The 20662-nt window shown below is 35.2% G+C and overlaps 1 protein-coding gene across 4 annotated transcripts in view; it reads right to left on the reverse strand.

Moving 5' to 3' along the window:
- LOC145255760 (xanthine dehydrogenase/oxidase-like) overlaps nucleotides 1-20662 on the reverse strand; it is a 183764-nt gene that overhangs the window by 75678 nt on the left and 87424 nt on the right. For all 4 annotated transcript variants that reach the window (XM_080114419.1, XM_080114417.1, XM_080114418.1 and 1 more), the window contains exons 13-19: nucleotides 19986-20062; nucleotides 18197-18290; nucleotides 16142-16251; nucleotides 15028-15212; nucleotides 12766-12928; nucleotides 10430-10619; nucleotides 1105-1283 (exon numbers count right to left, since the gene is read on the reverse strand). In XM_080114419.1, coding sequence (XP_079970545.1) covers nucleotides 1105-1283; nucleotides 10430-10619; nucleotides 12766-12928; nucleotides 15028-15212; nucleotides 16142-16251; nucleotides 18197-18290; nucleotides 19986-20062 — 998 coding nt within the window. The remainder of the gene's footprint in view (nucleotides 1-1104; nucleotides 1284-10429; nucleotides 10620-12765; nucleotides 12929-15027; nucleotides 15213-16141; nucleotides 16252-18196; nucleotides 18291-19985; nucleotides 20063-20662) is intronic.

Consider the following 20662-nt stretch of genomic DNA (forward strand, 5'->3'; position numbering starts at 1 on the left):
AGATAGGATTTTCAAATCATATTCCATTTTTACGGTATCTTTCATTTATTAGATTGTTAGGTAAAATCACGGCATAATCAAATTGATACAATGATTCCATTTAGATCACCGAAGTTAAGCAATGTTATACCTAGTCAGTACAAAAGTAGGTGACCATTAAGGAATTCCAGGAGTTGTGTGTGTTCTCAGCATTGTTTCCAATCATCTACTGCTTCTCATTGCCACTAAACTCAAGCAGTACCGATTCAGGAGAGGTGTGGTTGTTGATTGCGCAACCCTTGACTCATAATTACACGCGTAGCTACTGTTACAGGGGGTATCCATTGTCTTTCGAGACTGAACGAAGGCTTCCAGATGAGGAGAGAATAATAATAATAATAATAATAATAATAATAATAATAATAATAATAATAATAATAATAAGCCGTTCCTGATGTTCAGAATGAGTTTGTAAACAATATTTTTATATTATTTATTTTTTTAGTCAGATTCACGCAAACAAGGCATATTTTCACTTGGACGTAAGGGGCTAATATTTGGGACAATGTTTAAACTTCTGCATGTCAGCACAGTCAGGAAAGCTGGTAATTAGAAAGGAATTCCAAAATGGCGCAGTTCGAGGAAAAAAAGCTATTAGAGTAAAAGACTTTCCGGCATCTACGGACCGGATGGATTTTGTAGCTAAACGAATTTGTCGGGGTATGTATGTCGAGGGGGCACAAGTGCAATGAGTCTATCAGAGCAAATTTAATTAAAATACTTTTATAACAGGTACAGGGGCGCAACATTGCGGCGATGGGACAGGGGTTGGAACTTAGTTGACAGTACAGGACCTATTAGATTGCAAACACTTTTTTGGGGGGACACTGTCACCGAAGAGACTAGTGGTAGATGCACCAGCCCAGATATGACAACAATACTCCATGCATGGATGAATGGTGGCTTTGTAGAGGTATAAGATACTGTCAGGTGTGAGATTTTCTAGCACGATACGACGGCATAACGTGATTATTTCAGCACGGTCCGTATTCTGTGTAAGTAGCAAACAAAATTTTGTATTAACATAGAAAACAACTAACAATTATTTAGAAAAAGAACACTCACTTCGTCCTTAGCAAATATAACTTCATCTTCGTGCTCCATGCCATATGCATTGCTGCCTGGCACGTCTTTGTAGTCGATATAGTCTACAACTCCAGGCATCTGAAGCGCCTCACTTGGATCTACGTCAATAAGACGAGCATGTGCTTTGGTACTCATCACAAAGGCAAGCCGAAGTTCCCCTGTAAAAAAAGATATACAAAAAAAAAGTTGTTCAATGTATCAACAAAACTGAATAATTTGTTAATACGTACGCCGATCAGTAGTTTATTCAAGCCAATTACAAGCGCAAAAATATTCACTTCGTATTTTAACGCGTGCTATAAAAACCCAAACACACAAATTATTGTTTATTCCGTTTCTTTCACAGACAACACACGTATATATATATAGGAAGACTTATCGGGATTGACATACACCTAACGAAAGTCATTAATGAACGATTTTACGGCCAGTAAAACACACATACACATCGCTCACCAAACATACGTAAACATATGTTCCAAAATGTATACACTCATCGACTATTAACAAGACAGGCACGCAAAAACACACATATCCATCTTTTTCGATTTACACGCTAAAAAGGTAATCAGAAAAATTGCAAAAATAAAAAAAAGCCTAATAAAACGGCAACTCTCTGTGATCTTTATAAACGTTATATATATATATCATTCATCCAGAGGAAATCTCAAAATGAAGACGAAACGTTGACGAATACATAACTTGATTTGTTCCTTTGTTTATTTCTCTCTCTCTCTCTCTCTCTCTCTCTCTCTCTCTCTCTATATATATATATATATATATATATATATATATATATATATAACTCTGAACATTTTAATTGTACTTATCTTGTAGTTTATTTTTGTTTTCAAATCTTTTTTTTCGAATATGCTATTATTAGCCAATACTGTTTTCTTATATTTAAAACAACAAAAAAAAGTCACCCATGAAAACGAGAATTTTCCAAATTTAAAGTTGCACTATTATCTAAACTCAGAAAAACGCGGCTTTTTCTCTGCCGTATGCATTATTTTTAACTAGTCTAAACTTAATACTTAACCCAAACTCTATTACTATTTACCAGTTTTTAAATGAGTTCTTCAAATCTAAAGTAATACAAAATAACCCGACTTCACAAATTGATAAAAGTTCCATTATCGTATTTTAATTATAAGAAGCTCGGGGTAGATAAAGCCAAAAATATACACGCATTAATATGGGAGGGGAGACTATTTTCAAATATTGTTTTAAATTGGGAATAGAGCAACGGACTTATTAAGTAGATATTAATAAGTCTCTCTTACCATTTTTTTTTTTACCTTTTCATTTTCTTAATTGGAGAGTAGATAGTGCACTGTGGATGTTTTACTCTCGCTTCTCCTTTTTTGTCTCTCAGTTCTCATTTCCAATGAGTGATTTTTCTGACAAAGGGCGAAGAAAAAGCTGCTTTCCAGCTCGGTAGTACTTCGTGAACAGTAGCCTGAGATGTCGGAAATTTTCTGTTTCTATGTCTATCCATGTGGCCATGTCACTAGCAAGGGTGCTGGAGGTAAACGTTTCATCTAGGCTGACGTTATCCGACTGATAGTCAGGGACCGGAACCTTGGGTTAATCACTAAGGAGGCTGTCCTATCAGCAGGTGCAAAGTACTGGGGCTGCTGTATTGCCATTTGGTGAATGGATTCTGGACCATGCAGTAGTTTTGGTGGCACCTCTCAATGCCAAGTGAGTAATAGTTACAGCTTTATCTTATCATGTGCTAATAAAAAAACCCTGTCTTTTTCTCTTTTATTTTCCCTCTCTGTTCTGCTCTAAACAAGTTAATCCCAAAACCTCATCATGAAATATCTCCAGAAAAAAACACAAATAAACCTAGAACACCATCCTCCAGCGTAGACCCATACTACCATGTCACCTTCTCCAACATCGGTTTACGTTCAAACATTCCAGAGGTTGAAACCCAATTACAGGAGACGAAACTGGACATATTCTTCCTAAGCGAAACTGGCATAGGGCCGACCACTTCCCTAGACGAGTTCATAATTAAAGGATACTCTAACAATATCTAAATCTGACCTCCAAGATCGCCATGGGCATGGAATATGTGCCTACATTAAAGATGGCTTTCCGTGTGGTAGGGATATCTCCAGAAAAGATCCTAATTTACTTTATATGTGCTTCCGGTTTGCACTTGCTTACACCACCACATTTATATTTGGCCTCCATCGCCCTCACAACAGCGGAGTTACTATCTTTAAGAGTATATCTGAGAAAATTGACCACATCCTGTCTGCTCATCCTTCGGCTAACATTCACATTTGCAGTGCCTTCAATGTCCATAATGTGGAATGGCTGACCCACTTAAATAAGACCGATGATGAGGGGAGGTTTTGTCATGATTTTGCCATTGCCTATGACATCACTCAGATTATTCACGAACCAACCCGTGTGCCTGATACTACCGGTCAGTATGCAAGCCTTCTAGACCTTTCTCTCACAACCTCTCCTGAGCTATGTTCATGTTCTCTGGGATCCTCCGACACTCAGTTGTATCAGTTAAGATAAAAATGAAATGTAATAAGTCTTCAGACGTACATCTCCACCGTACTGTATATCGATACTCTATGGCTGACTGGGATAGCTTTCGTACATTTATATCTAATCTACCTCTGCATTCCATGTTTAAAAAGGATGTGTCTTCTATAGTATCAAAACTGACCGAATGGTTAATTGTAGGCATAGACAGATTCATACGATCCAAAAATTTCAATAAAAACCTAACAGCCAGCCATGGTTCTCCCCAGAATGTGCTGCTGCCATCGCGCACAGGAATCACTTTTTCCATAGCTACCAACGCAATAGATGTACTGAGACTAAAGCTGCTTTCAGGATTGCCAGCAACCAAAAGAGTAATAAAAATGCAAGAGAGCTATATGCTCAGTCCGTTAAATCCAAAGTAGCTTGGTTCCCACCAGTTTTGGCAAATAGCAAACAGGATCCTGAACAGAAGCGTACGTTCTATCCCAACTATCATCAATGGACCTGAAACCATCTCGTCAGCATCAGACAAGGCCAAACTATTTGCAAAGAACTTTGCAGCTAATTCTACCCCATGCGACGAATAACAGACAACACGCTATGCAACATACAAATATCTGTGGATGAGGTCGCCAAGCTAATCAAGAACTTTGATTCCAGTAAAACAACTGGCCCCGACAGCATTCCAATTATAGTGTTGAAAAAGCTTCAACCAGAATTTGCCCCCATGCTTACAAAACTGTTTAAGCATTGCCTTAACGAGAAGTGCTTCCCAACATTCTGGAAAACCTCATCAGTATGCCCTGTATTTAAGAATTCAGGCGATAAGTCATCTCCCTCTCAGTACAGACCAATAAGTCTCCCGTGTGTCATGAGTAAGTTGCTGGAATCCATATTAAATAGAGAAATAGTCAACCACCTTAGCAGAAACAACCTTCTTAGTGACAGGCAATATGGTTTCCGTTCTGCTAGATCTACAGCAGATGTGCTAACGGTTATATCTCATAGTAATAGTGAATTTCTCGACAAAGGCGTTCTTTCTAGGGTAATTGCTTTGGACAGATCAAAGGCCTTCGATAAGGCATGGCATAAAGACCTACTTTTCAGCTAAGGTATAACTGGAAATGTTTTCTCAATTATTAAATCATTTCTCTCTGATAGGCTCATAAGAGTAGTAGTTGATGGACAGAAATCAGAGGCCTGTAGCATTAATGCTGGAGTCCCTCAGGGGTCCATCCTGGGCCCAACTCTCTTCCTGATCTACATCAATGATCTCCCTAAACACATACATCGTTGACATCTTTGATGATGACACGACTATCTATGACAACACATCAAAGGCCGTAAATGAAAAAGTTCTCTCTGGTTCTCTCTCCTCTGATCTTGAGCGCATGGTACAGTGGGGGAAGAGTGGCTGGATACTTTTAATGCATCTAAAACCAAGCTCCTATCTTTACATCATCAACGCTCTGATCCCCATCTGACATCAATTGAAATGGATGGCTCTCCTCTTGAGGAGGCTCCATATTTTGACAAGCTTCTGGGTTTGATCTTTACTCCTGATCTGAAATGGAAACAAAATGAAATGGAACACGTACATCAGGTCTGTTGCCAAGACCGCTGGGAAAATGATGGGATCCTTCTACCGCACCAGAAGATATCTCACTGCTGATGCAATTCTCTATCTATATAAAAGCCAAGTACGTCCAAGCATGGAGTACGGCTGCCACATCTGGTCAGGAGCTGCTGAAAACAGCCTATCCTGCTATTGACAGAGTACAAAATAGACTTCATGGCTTAGTGGGTGATGCCCTTTTTCGTCCCTGCAACCTCTCTCCCACAGAAGAGACGTTGCAAGCATGTCTTTATTTTATCGTTATTTCCATGGCAAGTTCTGGTCTGAGCTCCAATCTCTGGCCCCCTCGCCAATCTGTCACGATAAACACCCGTCTAGCTGACTCCACTGTCAATAATTTTCACCACTCTTTATCTGTGCCTGAATCCAAACTTAGTTTTCATGAACAAAGCTTCTTTCTTAGAAGTGCACGACTGTGGAACTCTCTTCCGTTTGCCTGTTTCCCACCTGACTAAAACTTTGATGTCTTCAAGTCCAACATAAACACATCCCTGATGAACCGCCCCGTTAAGTACGACACTTTATCAAATTTGCAATACTAACGATTACTACGATACTATCACATTGATTACTGTACACGCAATAACCCTTATCCACGAGTGGCCTCTTGATAAGTGGTGACCACCTTGTAAAACATATATACCGACAGCATTTTCCATTTAAGCATGTTTCATGAAATAATAAAGACAATTTCTGTCTGCATATGTTGGTTCTGAACCTTTTTAGTTTTCTTTTTCTTGTTTCTGGCAAAAATTGGCCGATGTGATTGCCATATTTACTTTTAATCCAAATGCTTTCAGATCTGCCCGGATCCATTGTCAGGAATTGTGTATACTAAAGATTTTATGGTATCTATACAGGTGATTATATATATATATATATATATATATATATATATATATATATATATATATCGAACAGCTAGAAGACTTCTAAAACAGTGTAATAAACATGATTAACAGAATAACTTTTCTTAAAAGCAAAAATCAGTTCCAAAAACAACTGGACCAAATAGTTAACAAAACCACCAAATCGAAGCACATCTTCGTAAAAGCTGATAAAACTCATAACTTTTACAAACTAGAAAAACTCGAATATAAAAAATTACTGAAACAAAACATCACAACAATCCATAAAAAAATCTAATCAGAACATCGCCCAGAAAATAAACTCTGAAAGTAAAAAAATAACCGGCAAACTAGATATTAGCAAAAGGGTAAATAAGCAACATGAAAAAGAAGCATATATACTATTAAAAGATCATAAACCTAACTTCCCTCAACTAGATTAATACAGAAATAGGCAAAATATAAAAGAATTCTTGAAAGAAGAAATGAACAAATCAAAATGACATATAAACTTAACCTATGGATTTATACAGCTGATATGATAAAATGGTTCTTCAATATTGAAAACAAAGAGAATTCCTCCTTTATCCAATTCGACATCGAAAGTTATTACCCTTCAATCACCAAAGAGCTCTTCGAGGAGGTTTTTAGAATTTGCAACCCTTACAGATGGAAATAATAAAGAAATGTAAAACAACTGAGCAACGGAGATCAATTGATTAAAAAAGATCAGGTTGACCTCTTTGACGTTTCGATGAGTGTCTGGATTCGGCTGAGGTAACCGACCTAGTATGATTATATATTTTGTATAATTTAACTAAAGATATTGAAATAGATAACATAGGTTTATATAGAGATGATGGACTTATGGTCGTAAAAAACTCGAACGGACCTAAATGTGAAAAAATAAAAAAGATAATCCTCAAAGAATTTAGAAGAATAAACTTAAAAATTGAAATAGTTTAAAATACCAAAACTCTTAATTTCCTGGACGTCATTCTAGATTTAAAAAACAAAATATACGCACCCTATAAAAAAGACAACACCGACCCGATATACGTGAACCCAAATTCAAACCATTCAAAATCTATTGTTAAACACATCCCTAACTCTATTAGCAAAAGAATAAGTTGCAATTTATCCAATGCAGACATTTTTAACACCCACAAACCCTTCTATAACAAAGCATTCAAAGACAGCGGGTACAAAAATACAATACTAGAATATATCAAGACTACACCCAACACTAAAACATCAAGAAATAAGAGAACTAGGAAAATCATATGGTTCACCACCACCCCGTTCAACTTAAATATCAAAACTAACATAGGAAAAAATTTCTTAACCTAATAAAACAACACTTCCAACCCAATAATATCCTCAATAAAATATTCAATAAAAATACAATAAAATTAAGCTATAGATGTAGCGAAAACTTAGAGAAAATCATAAAGAAACATAACATGAAGATTCTAAATAGTACATCTGAATCAAATAAAAATAGCACCACAAAATTTTGTAACCGTAGAAACAAACAAGAATGTCCATTGAATGGAAATTGCTTAGTGGCATCAGTGGTTTACAGTGCAAAGATCTCCACGAAGGAAAACCCAAATGATTGTAAATCGGTATGGCTGGAAATACATTCAAGAAATGCTTTAGAGGTCACAAAAGTTCATATGAAATCCCCAACAGTAAAGTTACTACATCACTTTCAGCTTATTATAAAGAACTCATTGAAAAAACCTTACACCAACTATAAAATGGAATATTCTCAAAAAAGCCAAAACATGTGCATCATTTAGCTCCCCGTGTTAACTTTGCCTTTCCGAAAAATTATTTATTGTACGGTTTAAAGACAGGGATAAGTTACTCAACAAGAGACTAGAAACATCTATAAACTGCAGACATTACAAAGAACATCTTCTTAGTAATCCCAATATTACCCGTTAACTTTACCCTATCCACAGAAAAAAAGCTGTAGAATTGTAAGTACACACGTCCACCGTTTGTTTTCCTTAAGTATGCATATTTGTTTTCCTTATGTATGCATATTTGTGAGTTTTGCTGAATTTTATATGTGTTTGAATCTATGTCTCAATACATCTGAACCTGTATGCTTATTTGTACACCCAAATTCATATGTCTGTCCAAATATTTGTATATCCATTTGTATGTATATTTGCTCACAAATGTCTGACTGTCCGGTGAAAATTTGTTGGTCTTAATATATGCATCTCATCCCCCCTGGGGCTACTCCAAAAACATACTCAATGCACTCATCTAGCCTAACACCTTAATTAACTAAACTTTCAACCACCAACAACAAAAGAAAATATATATTACATAACACCCTCTATAAACTAACCACGCACACACGAAGTTTCCCCAACACTCCTCAATTTACTCCTTTTTTAGCACTAAATATACGTATCTAGAATTCCCCTTACAGGCTTATCTACTCCTACCTCCAACATATTAACTAATTAATTAATTAATTAATAATAATAATAATAATAATAATAATAATAATAAATAAATAAAATAACATAATTTAAGTTCCTAAAATAAAATACTATATAACTTCCAGAAACGACCTTCAAATAGTAGTAATTACAATATGCCCTCAACCGTACATCTTACTTCTCGAGATAACTTTTAAACATAATTTCAATACGAGACTACGATAAAATTATCAATATACAACAATCCACATTGATAAAATTAAAAAAATAAAGTACACAAAAAGATAAAAGTGGATTAATGGTCCTGAATAACACATGATGTATATGTGAATTCTTATGTACATGTATGTATATGTACGTGTATATATATATATATATATATATATATATATATATATATATATATATATATATATATATACCCCTTGAGAGGGTGGAGAGGACTCCCGAAAGCCGTGGTGAAGGCAACCTTTCTAGGAGAAGCAAATCTCTGATTTAAAAAAACCATAAAGCGGGAGACCAGTACCCGCATTAAGCTGGTCTGCAGTTTAATTTGTTGCTGGCTATCTTGCTCTTGCTTGTTGCTGGATCTCAACATTTTGAATCGAGAGAGAGACTTAGCTGTCGTACAAAGCTAAGACTCTGTAACATCATCTTTGTATAGATACTCCCTCAGGCATTTGGGCTCATGGATTTTAAATGTCTGAGGGAGTGGCACTCGTCTGACAAGACGTTGCAATCATCATATATATATATATATATATATATATATATATATATATATATATATATATATGCAAGTGTGTGGGTGCATATATGCATACCACTATGAACACCTAAGCACATCGAAAGCAAAAACTAACATCATTCAATAAGCTCTAATATTTTAACCTATTCAAGTACTAACAAGAATAAAATCAAAACACAAATCAATAATTGCTCTAATCAAACTAGTAGATATATATAGCAGATCCATAACACTACCAAGAAGAAAAAGTGCCCCGATAACGATATTTGGGTTCCTCCCATATACAGTTGCGTACGTATATATGTCCGTCTGTGAATGTATAGGTTTATAGCATCTATTACTCATCTTTATGTTATCCGCTCATGTATGTATGCGTGCATAAGGGAGCAAAATAAATAAAGAGACAATATTACGACTATTCAATAAGCTTTAACATCAAAGTATAGATATATAGATTAAACATTCGACTTGTTAATAGTAGAAAAATGCAAAGCTATACTTCAAAACAATAAACATATATATATATATATATATATATATATAATAAATAAATTAATGGATAGATAAATAAAAATAAATAAACAAATAAATAAATAAAATAAAAAAATAAAAATCTCAACTAAAAGACATCAAATCTCTACCAACTGAACAGCTGACCTAATTTAGTCACATTTACCAATAGCTGAAACACCCCCCAAATGACCTGAACTTTGATCCTCACCATCGGACCTATATATATAACTTGCTCTCCTACGATTGAGCACTATCAACGACCCTTGTTTAAATTCAATTATTTTCATTGTTTGGATACCTTCCTACCGAAAAACACACAGCGAGATTTTAAACTGTGACTTTGATAGTTGACATCCGGCGTTCGAAGAACTGACCCAGCAAATCTGCTACCGGAAGTGAAATAATCATAATGTATCACATAAAGTACTTATTTGTTTTACATTTTTATTATGATACTGATAACGGAAAATATTTAATTTAGTTTCTATTCATACATTTACATTTATATTTCTGATTAAATTAGTTACTTTGGTTGAAGACGCTTTTATTCTTTCTTTCTTTCTTTTTTACTTACCTTCGCATTTCGGTATATCATCCAGATAGATTGCCTCTCCAGTTGCTTGTTTGAGACCAGACATATGAACTATTGGCCGTCCAACTAGATCTGTCTTTAACTGACCAGGGTCCATTTTTTCGAAGACCTGACTCCCTTGGGTTGGCTCATAATGAATGCCTTCACTGCCACTCAAATCTTTCGGTTCCACCTGAATAATAATAATAATAATAATAATAATAATAATAATAATAATGATAATAATAATAATAATAATAATAATACAAAATAGTGAAGGGATAATTATGGCAGCGAGAGACACCCTCCCCCCAGAAAACAGAGAGACAAATGACAAAACAAGAAAAAAATGGGAAGAGAAACAAGTACAAGGAAGATTCATAAGAATGGTAAACGATGAGAATAGCGAAAACACTTGGACATGGATGCGAAAAGAACATGTAAACCGAGAAACTGAATCCCTAATAAATGCAGCACAAGATAACTTGATAAGGACCAGCCATATCAAATCAAAGATCGATAAAACACAAGAAAACAGCAAATGCAGACTCTGTGGACAAAGAGACGAAACGATAAACGAAAGTAAGTGAATTCAGCAAACTGGACCAAAAGGAATACAAAAACAGGCACGATTAAATGGGGAGGGCAGTACACTGGGAATTATGCAAACAACTGCATTTTGAACGTACAGACAAGTGGTACAAGCATAAGCACTCGAAAACGATAACAAAATCCTATAGGACATGGACATACAGACGGACAAACCCACCCAAGCAATAAGACCATATGTCGTAATAATTAGCAAGAAAAGAAAAATCCTGTCAAATCGTAGATTTTGCTGTCCCAGCTGACCACAGGGTGAGTATGAAAGAAAAGGAGAAACGGAGCAAATACACAGAGCTAGCAAGAGAGTTAAAAGGGATTTGGATTATGAAGAAACTCAAAATAATACCTATAATATAGAAGCACTAGGAACAATTCCGAAAAACTTTGAAAAAAGAATGGGAGAAATTGGAATCAGAGGAATTGCTGCAAAGATACAACGGCTAACGATAATGAAAACGGCTGATATATTAATGAAAACCCTTGAATGCGGAGAATAATGCACATAAACCACATGCGTGAGCCAGACAAACTGCTGCAGAGGCAAATCATGAAGAAACGTTACAAGGAATGAAGAACACTGAAGCTGCATAACAACAAATTCTTAATCCCCATCACGCATCCTCCTCCCATTGTCACATAACCGTTGCCCCCCCCCCCAAAGTGTGATACAAAATAGCCGAGAAGGATCAAGGAGGATGGAAAGACCGACAAGACCTTCGCTGGCCAAGCGCGAAGAGAACTGGGACCTTGGGGAGGCTTGGTGCCACTCAAATCCCAGTATAGACCAATGGCCGCTGCCAGCGAGAAATCAATGGTGAAAGGCTGTTGCGATAACGCAAATTTATTTGCAAATGCTATCGAAGGAGGTGGAGAGTGCTGGACGTCTGGGAGACTTGTTGTAACTCACATTCCAGGGAACACCACAGGTTTTCCAATCAGATATTTGATGACCCGTGTGAAAGCTCCATGTGTTCCATAACAACAACAACAACAACAACAACAACAACAACAACAACAATAATAATAATAATAATAACAATAATAATAATAATAATATCAATAACAACAACAACAACAATAATAATAATAATAATAATAATAATAATAATAACAACAATAATAATAATAATAATAATGATGATAATAATAATAATAATAATAATAATAATAATAATAATAATAATGATAATGCATGGAACTAAAAGAATATGGAGCATTAAGTCAATACGAATAACAGTAGGAACAGTCCCGAAAGATTAAAAAAAAAGGTTGGAATAAATTGGAATCAAAGGAAAGACTCAGAAGGTAATGATGAAAACAGCTAATTAATGCCAGTGTAATGAATGAATGTCCTGCTTGAGAAAGACATATATTGTCGAAAAGTTCAGAAAAATGTGAATAAATGATTTAATTCATCTTATATAATATTATTTGACGTTTTAAATTCTTTAAATAAAAATGTAATTATTTGACTGAAAAAAAAAAAACCCAAGATAAATGTATTACGATCAGTAAAAGTTTAATTAACCTAAATGTATCAGAAATACATAAATGTTTAATGTGTTTGTAGAATTTTGTATATGAGCGCTTCTGGTAACACGTTTTCTATAATACAGTTCATTGGAAAATGTATAACAATGAAAAAGTTTACTAATAGAGTATATATATATATATATATATATATATATATATATATATATATTATGCAAAAATATTGAAGGTGTTAGTCTTACTTTGAGTTGGAGGTGTTGACGAACATTAAGGAAGAATTTGAAAAAGAAACTAGAACAAAGGGTTTGCCGATAGCGAGCCATTCCTCCTGGGACATCCATACTGAGGGGAAGCTCTTCGACTAGCCAGTCACTCATATCGGTTACCAGTTGGTCATCCCATTTCCTTTTGGAACAAAAGAAAAAACAAAACGAAAATGAGGTCACATAATAATATATGCCGTTGGTTATGCCTTATCATTTGTAGGTTTAAACGGCGGTAAATGTTATGGAGAAATTTAAATCATGAAATGAAATTTCAGACGAAAGATAATGGTTAATAAGTGGGATCAATGAATAAGCATTTAAACAGACGAGATAATAACACAAACACATATCTAAAATTGACCGAGGTGTTGGTCGTGGAACCGAAGTAAATTTAGGCACCATGGCCGGAAACTGGGATTGAGAAGGTAGGAAGCCCCATCGGCATTTCCCAGCAAGGGCGCCTCAGGGGATCAACAATAAACTAACCCTTCTCAAAGAAGGCAAGGCTTGGGAGGGGGGACCTCCTAAAACTGCACAGAACCAAACCCGACCGTAAAATCAACAGGCAGCAAGAAATTAAAGGAATGGTCTAATCTCTGTTGATTTTGGAGGCTGGGGATAAAAATCCGGTTATGGAACCGAAAAATCTGTTGTAGAAAAAAACATCAATGGTAAATAATACCTTTTTATATTGAAAAAAAAGGTCTGTCATCTCATAAAATGTATAGCAATAACATACTGAATTTTCAAGAGGTTACGACAATTTTAAATGTCTGTACAAAAAAGTCTGGAAACTTATTGAAAGCACCTAGTACATCATGAGATGACTGATCAATTTTTATGATTTCAGATTCAAATGAACAGCTACAGCCGGAATTGGAATGCACGCTATTTAAGTCTGATTGTCATCACAGCTGGTGAATTAAAAAAATGCAATCTGGACATAAGGACACTTTAGAAGGACAATATGCAATAAAATGCTGCTTTAAACTTGAAAAAAAATGTCACAGAAACATATGGAATGCTTCAGACTGCATTTGGATCATCTTGTATGAACCGAGCATCAGTTTTTGAGTGGCGTAAAGGATTCAAGGAAGGCAGAAAGTCTGTGACAAATGATGAGGTGTGGGAGGCTTAAGGAAGTTAGAACATTAGAGTTAAGTGGCCAAATAAAGAATTTCATGGATAAGGCCCGTCGTGTGCCTACAGAGACAATAAGCGCACAGTTTTATGTCAGTGTGGGAACTGTACACACAATTATTCGTGAGGAACTGAAGATATGGAAGATTTGCGCAAAATTTACCTCAAGGATGCTTAAAGAAGATCAGAAAGAAAGATGTCATGACACCAGGGAAATGGTCGAGCTGATCACTTCGGATCCTACAGTTCTTGATGGTCTGGTGCCCCGTGATGAAGGCTGAATCTGCTGCTATGACCTAAAGACGAAGAGACAGAGTTCCCACCGAAAGCATACTAGCTCTCTCAGACCCAAGAAGACCAGACAGCGCAAATCCGTACATACACTTTTAATAACTCCCCTTTCTTACAGCACGAGCATGAACTGCACGCACTGGATTCCCGCTGGACAAACAGTCAGCAAAGAATACTATGTTGAGGTTTTAAGGGAGTTCAGGAAGAGATTTCGTCTGAAGAGGTCAGCACTCTTCAAATCGAGTCAGTGGTATTTCCACCAGGACAATGTACCAGTCCACAACTCCATCTTTGTTACAAACTATTTGACCTATAGTCCAGACCTTGCTCCCTGTGACTTTTGGTTATTGCCTAAGCTCAAGGAAAATCTTAGAAGCTGTCGTTATGAGAGAATTGAGATGAAAGAGGCTGTGACGAGGGTCATCAACACACTCACACAAGAGGAGTTCCATAGGGCCTTTTAGAGGTTGTTGGAACGGAACAACAAGTGCATTGCAACCAGAGGAGATTACTTCAAAAAGGACTAGAGTTTCAAGTGTGTGATATCAATAAAAGTGCCCATAGAAAAACGTCTGGAAACTTATTGAAGATTGGACTAATTTTGTGTTGGTGTTTTTCTTTTACCCTTATGTATGCTCTTCTTCGCATTGAGTTCTCACACTTGATATTTTCTACAGAAACTACTTGATTTTTTTTTGGAACACACACACACATACATACATACATCATACATACTCACACATACACACAAACCATCATACAAACATATAATTTAGAAGTGTTAATGAGTAATGGAGGACGATTTACCTGCCGATTGCTTTCTTCATGGATTTGGTTGTCATTGCTGTTACAGGTCGCATCCCACCGAATGCCAACGCAATATCAGAGACCACATAGTTGTCTGGCTCAAATCTGACTCGAAAGCCAGCATTCACAATTGCAATGTCATCTTCTCGACGATGAGATTGTTTATAACCTCGCATATACTCATTCTGAAAAAATAATAACAAACAAAAAGACGCCTTATTGTTTTCTAAGGTGTGTATAGATGCCCTGTCACTCGTTGAGAGCTACATATACTATATATAATCTAAGAATACATGTTGCGTAAACAGGTTATGTACAAGTAAATTATTTTCCTCAGAGACTTGACAGATGAGGAGGGTGGATTGTGGTCCACCAAGTAAAATAGAATTAAACCTTGACAAAAGCAACTGGACCAATTGCAAGGTCAAAATCCATTTAGCTATAAAATATATGTTTGACTACACACGGTAGGTAATCGCTCAATAAAATGAAATTATGATAACCTCCTGCAGTATTAAAAGACGTAAAGTACTGTCTTGTGCCCTTGACAATACTCTTGGAATATATACGCATTTCCATCGGCAATTTAAGTGATATTAGTGGAGGACGTAATTAGGCAGAATCCGAATCACGTGGAGGAAATAGTTTTTATCTTTTATATTTTTTAAATTTTTTTCTATCCATCTTTGTCAGGGATTTGATAAACTAGGTCTCACTAGAACATGCATATGCGTATCAACCTCGTGAGACCGGCGTGCTTTGCCATTCGTAAAATAAGTGTTTAATAGAAGTTCTTAGAAACGTTTTAGCACTCAAAGAGTTAAGATCATTGACTGATATCAGTGCCGGATTTACGATTTATTTTTAAGTTCATGAGACCTATTTATGACTGAAATTGGATGGCCATTTTTCAGTTTTATTCCAGTGCTTTCTGTATGAGAATTTCTCCCGGATTTTAAAGCGTTTATTTGTTACATATTACCTTATTTAAATCAATAGTGTTCACCTACAATTTTCGCTGTTACTTTGATATTTTCAGAAAAAAAATCCTTTCACTATTTCAGCAACTTCCGGATTACAAATGCATGAGAAATAATTCCGCTTTTATATTTACCTTCTCACTGTATGGTATCTTCAAAGATAAAATCACCTCGTTTGGCTGAATGTCTGTAACTCGGTATCTTTTGAAGAAATCATTATTCATTTTCACATCTCTGATTCCGTCTTTAAAACAAGAAAACACAAGAAATTATTAAAAGTGACTTTCTAAGATTTGCAGTCAATAAAGTTGTTTGTTTACTGAATAATCATGGAAAATAATCAGGGTGTCATCAATAGTTTCACTAGAAGTCATTCTTAAAGATAGTGTTAATATATATATATATATATATATATATATATATACATATATATATATATATGTTTTTGTTTATATATATATATGTTTATATATATGTGTTTATATATATATGTTTATATATATGTCTTTGTTTATATATATATATATATATATATATATAGACGCTGAAATATGTTATTTTAATTTATGTAGATTTCGCATTTATTATCATAGAGCCACTTATCTATTAATTATTATATTTTAACCAATACATAGTAGTGACCGGCCAGTGGCGCCCCGTCGAAAAATACGCTTCTATGCTCTATTGAATATTATTTTGCACACAGTATATAGTAATGATTTGAAAAGCAAGAAAAAGTTAAAGCTTAGGTACCTTTATCTATAATCGAAACCAAAACATGTTGCTCTCCAGCATTATTCGTTACTGTCTTATCTAAATCCATACGCATATAAAAACTTAAAAATATAATGAGGTTAAAGACATAAATGTATATTTGCGCATGTGTAGAAATAGCCGGTTTAGTTGACTTACGCCTTCCAAGTTTTAAATTATTTTTCAATTTTGATCCCTTAGCAGCGACTTTACCGGCTAAAAACAGAATTGAATGTCTTCCATGGGCGCAAATACCACATATCTCAAGTTTCATGTCTGTAGACTAAAAATTGACAGAGTAGTTTGATAGAGATCGTTTCCCATACAGACAGGCATACAGACAAGATCACTTTTATGCACAGGTAGATATGTCTTACATTAAATATATTATTTTTTCATTTTATAATTCAGTAGGTTCTAAGTAATTGCAGATTAAACTTGATTTCTTTATGAGATACATAGACAGATACTCTTCATCTCTTCAAACTTACTCGTAAGTTAGTACTGCAATGGAGATAGTATTTGTCTTCTACACTATTGAGAACTAAACTATGTTAGAGGCTACCTTTTCTTATGGTCATTGCTTAGTCTTGGTTTCCAGGACATGAATTCATTTAACCTGGTGTATGTTAGGTAACATCACTTTGAGAAAGTGCACCATCGCTGCTGTTAATCAGTGGGTAGCTGTATGAAGATATGTTATTCTTGATATTTGATCAAAGTTTACTTGTATAGGGAAAGATAGTAATGTCAGGTTTCCCTGGAAAACCCCACTAAGAGAGACCGAAGGCACTCGAGGATAGGGTTTAGCAGGCATTCAAACTTTTTTGTTTTATTTTACTTCAGTCGAAGTTCTCAGAAATCAAGGGCCCCACTACCTGGGGTTAACACTTGAATCCTGGGGCTGTATGAGATACATAGATATTCGAATGTTCCATTAAAGTTCTTTATCTCTCAAACACTAAGTTAGTAAAGAAATTGAGAACATCGTTTTCCTCTCCTCAATTAACCATTTTCATACGTTGTAGTATAACTTTTGTTTTGGTCTCTTGGTCTTACTGGATTCCAGGACTAGAATTTATCTAGTTTGGTGGAGTATCCAGCTTCGTGTTATTACTTTAGGTAACATCACTTGGAGAAGGTTCACCATTCCTCGTAAAAGCTAATGTGAGTTAGCCTAAGTGAGGAGATCTTATTTACGCAGCGAATACTATGTAATTTTGAATATTTGGTCAGGGTTTACTTCTAGGGAAAAGTACCCTTATGTCAGGTTGTTCTGACAAAACCCTGTACAGACAGACATTCTAGGATAATGTATATGTAACAGCTTATGAATTTTCAAATAAATTAAAATTAAATTAAATATTGATAGTGGGTGTGACTCAACGGTTAATGAGAACGTCTAATTAATAGATATATTTGAAATAATATGATACCTTTGGAAGCGAGTTGTAGAACGACTCCCGCGGCCATAAATAAAGGGTTCAAGTCAGAGATTGGGCTGGCCGTAGCTATATTTCCACCAACGGCCTAAAAAGAAAAAAAATACACGCATCAACATATGAGTATTGTATTGGAGATTTGATATCTGTTTGTAATAGAGACTGCGTCATGATTCTCAAACGTCATTTTTTGTTCATTTTAGAATATGTATTTATGTAGCTGCCAGTATTTACGTTACAAAAAGTAAAAAATTAATTCGACGCGCGATATTTATTAGCATCTATTACTCATTGTATCTGTTATGGTAAAGAAAAGCCCTAAAAATAACACTGCTTGCAGATAGAATGAAAGTATTTTAGAGAATCCGTCAATCAGTAGTTAGGAAGAAAATTAACTCTTAGTGCCAATACAATAGCATAAAATATAAATAATGATTAATCGAAGGAAAAAAGAAAATAGAGCTGAAATCAAAACCTTAATTTCCCTGAGTTTAATTAGAATTATAAATATATAAATATGGCTGAAGAAAGCTGCTGAGCGATTTATAATTATAATTAAACACCAAGAAAACACTATTTCTCTAGCTCCACTTGTTAAGAAATAGATCAAGAAATAGAGGGAGGTGTGTAAATTATATTGTAGGCACGTTTTACCGGAAGTAAGGGTCAGCTGATCGGATTTGCGTGTGAGTCACGTGATCAGGTTAGCTGGAATCAGTGAGTTGGATTTTGGGGCGTAGACAAGAGTAGACGGCTTAACAAGTCGTCCTCTGCCCTTTATTGGGGTGTGGGGAGGCGAGCTGACGTGTGTGAAAATAAGACCTTTACCACGCAAGGAAAGGAGTCACTTTCCATTATTCTGCGATCGACCTGGAAAGTGAATAAAAACTATAAAACCAATTCATCGTCTTGGAGTGAATAAATCTTCGTCCAAAACAGGTTTCCAGTCTCCCCTCCAAGAACAAGATGAATTCCGGGTGGAAGATTAACGACGCAAAAAGGTATGTCCAAAATACATGTACCACACACACACACACACACACACACACACACACACACACACACACACACACACACACACACACACACACACACACTGCATACGAACAATTAAATATGAATGTACAAAAAATAGACAGAACAACTAGACGATCACACACACGGCCACTTTTATGATAATAATACAACAAACACAAATTTTGGTGCTCGTGCACCAGTCCACCGATACGAGGGTGTAAAAAGAAACCCGAACCTGGAGGTTACCACAATGAAAAAAAAAACACAACGGAAAAAATAATAATTGGAGACTAGACATAAAGAAGAAAAATAAAGAAGATTTAAAAGAAAGAAACCACGAAACACATCATACTCTTCTAACTTGAAATCTAAAATACCACGGTGATCTGAACATTAATATTATAAATACATATTACACCCGTATATAAATAGATATTATACCATGATGGATTTTTCTGCAAAATGAGACCAAAAATTATATATATATATATGTCCTCAATTTTCGGATGCCCATATGCATTTATTTTCTTTTAAAATTGATAAGTAATTTTTCTTCTAATGAGTTAAGGGCGAAATAGATTTTTGATTGATATAATAATTAAATGAATGATTTTGCGCTACGAAACAAGAATTGTTCATGACAATATACTTAAAGGAACAAATGGTAAGACGATGAACATCTTGAAATTTGGAATATAGACTTTTGTCATTTACTTGTTATATATATGATATAATATAAAAAATAAAAAACAAATAACCAACTCACAGAGACGTTTCTGATTTGATGACCAGCAAACCACTGCAACATGTCAACAATGGCGCTAAATATTTGGGTCTTTGAGTCTGAAAATAATAAAAAAGAAGAAATTTGTTATTATTTATTTAGTATCAATTTTTACTCGTAATTTATTTTCAAATAAATACATAAGAAAAGCTGTAATTAGGTTTTTGGTGTATGATGAAGCCCTCGCACCATAAAATTCCAACATTGAATCGTTCATACGTAAAATTCACAATCTTTTCTACAATCGTGGAGACACTTTTTCGAGTGTCTTCTGTACAAGGATTTTCAGTACTACTCGATATGAGGATAATTTATTTTATAAGTAAACCGTTGCAAAATATCCTAAATAACATAGTATTCGAAGCGCAAATAAGATTCCATCGGCATGGCTATAGACTGGCTCATAGGAGAAAAGGTGCACATTCTCCTAGTGATATTACCCTTTAGCACGAGCACATAATTGGATAAGCCACAAAACAGGATGGATTCGTGCCTTGGAATCCGACACGACAAAGAAAGAAAAAACACAATAAAAATTAAAATATACCATAGTCATGTGGTCAATTGGGGAGAGGAAATTTGGTAATCTTTAGTAGTTAGTAAACTAACTCAACAGAGATAAAGGAAAATCTTGATTGGATATTCGGATATTTATGTAT

The sequence above is a fragment of the Euprymna scolopes genome, chromosome 31 (genome assembly GCF_053919585.1).
Source record: "Euprymna scolopes isolate OS-2025 chromosome 31, ASM5391958v1, whole genome shotgun sequence".
Classification (NCBI taxonomy): domain Eukaryota; kingdom Metazoa; phylum Mollusca; class Cephalopoda; order Sepiida; family Sepiolidae; genus Euprymna; species Euprymna scolopes.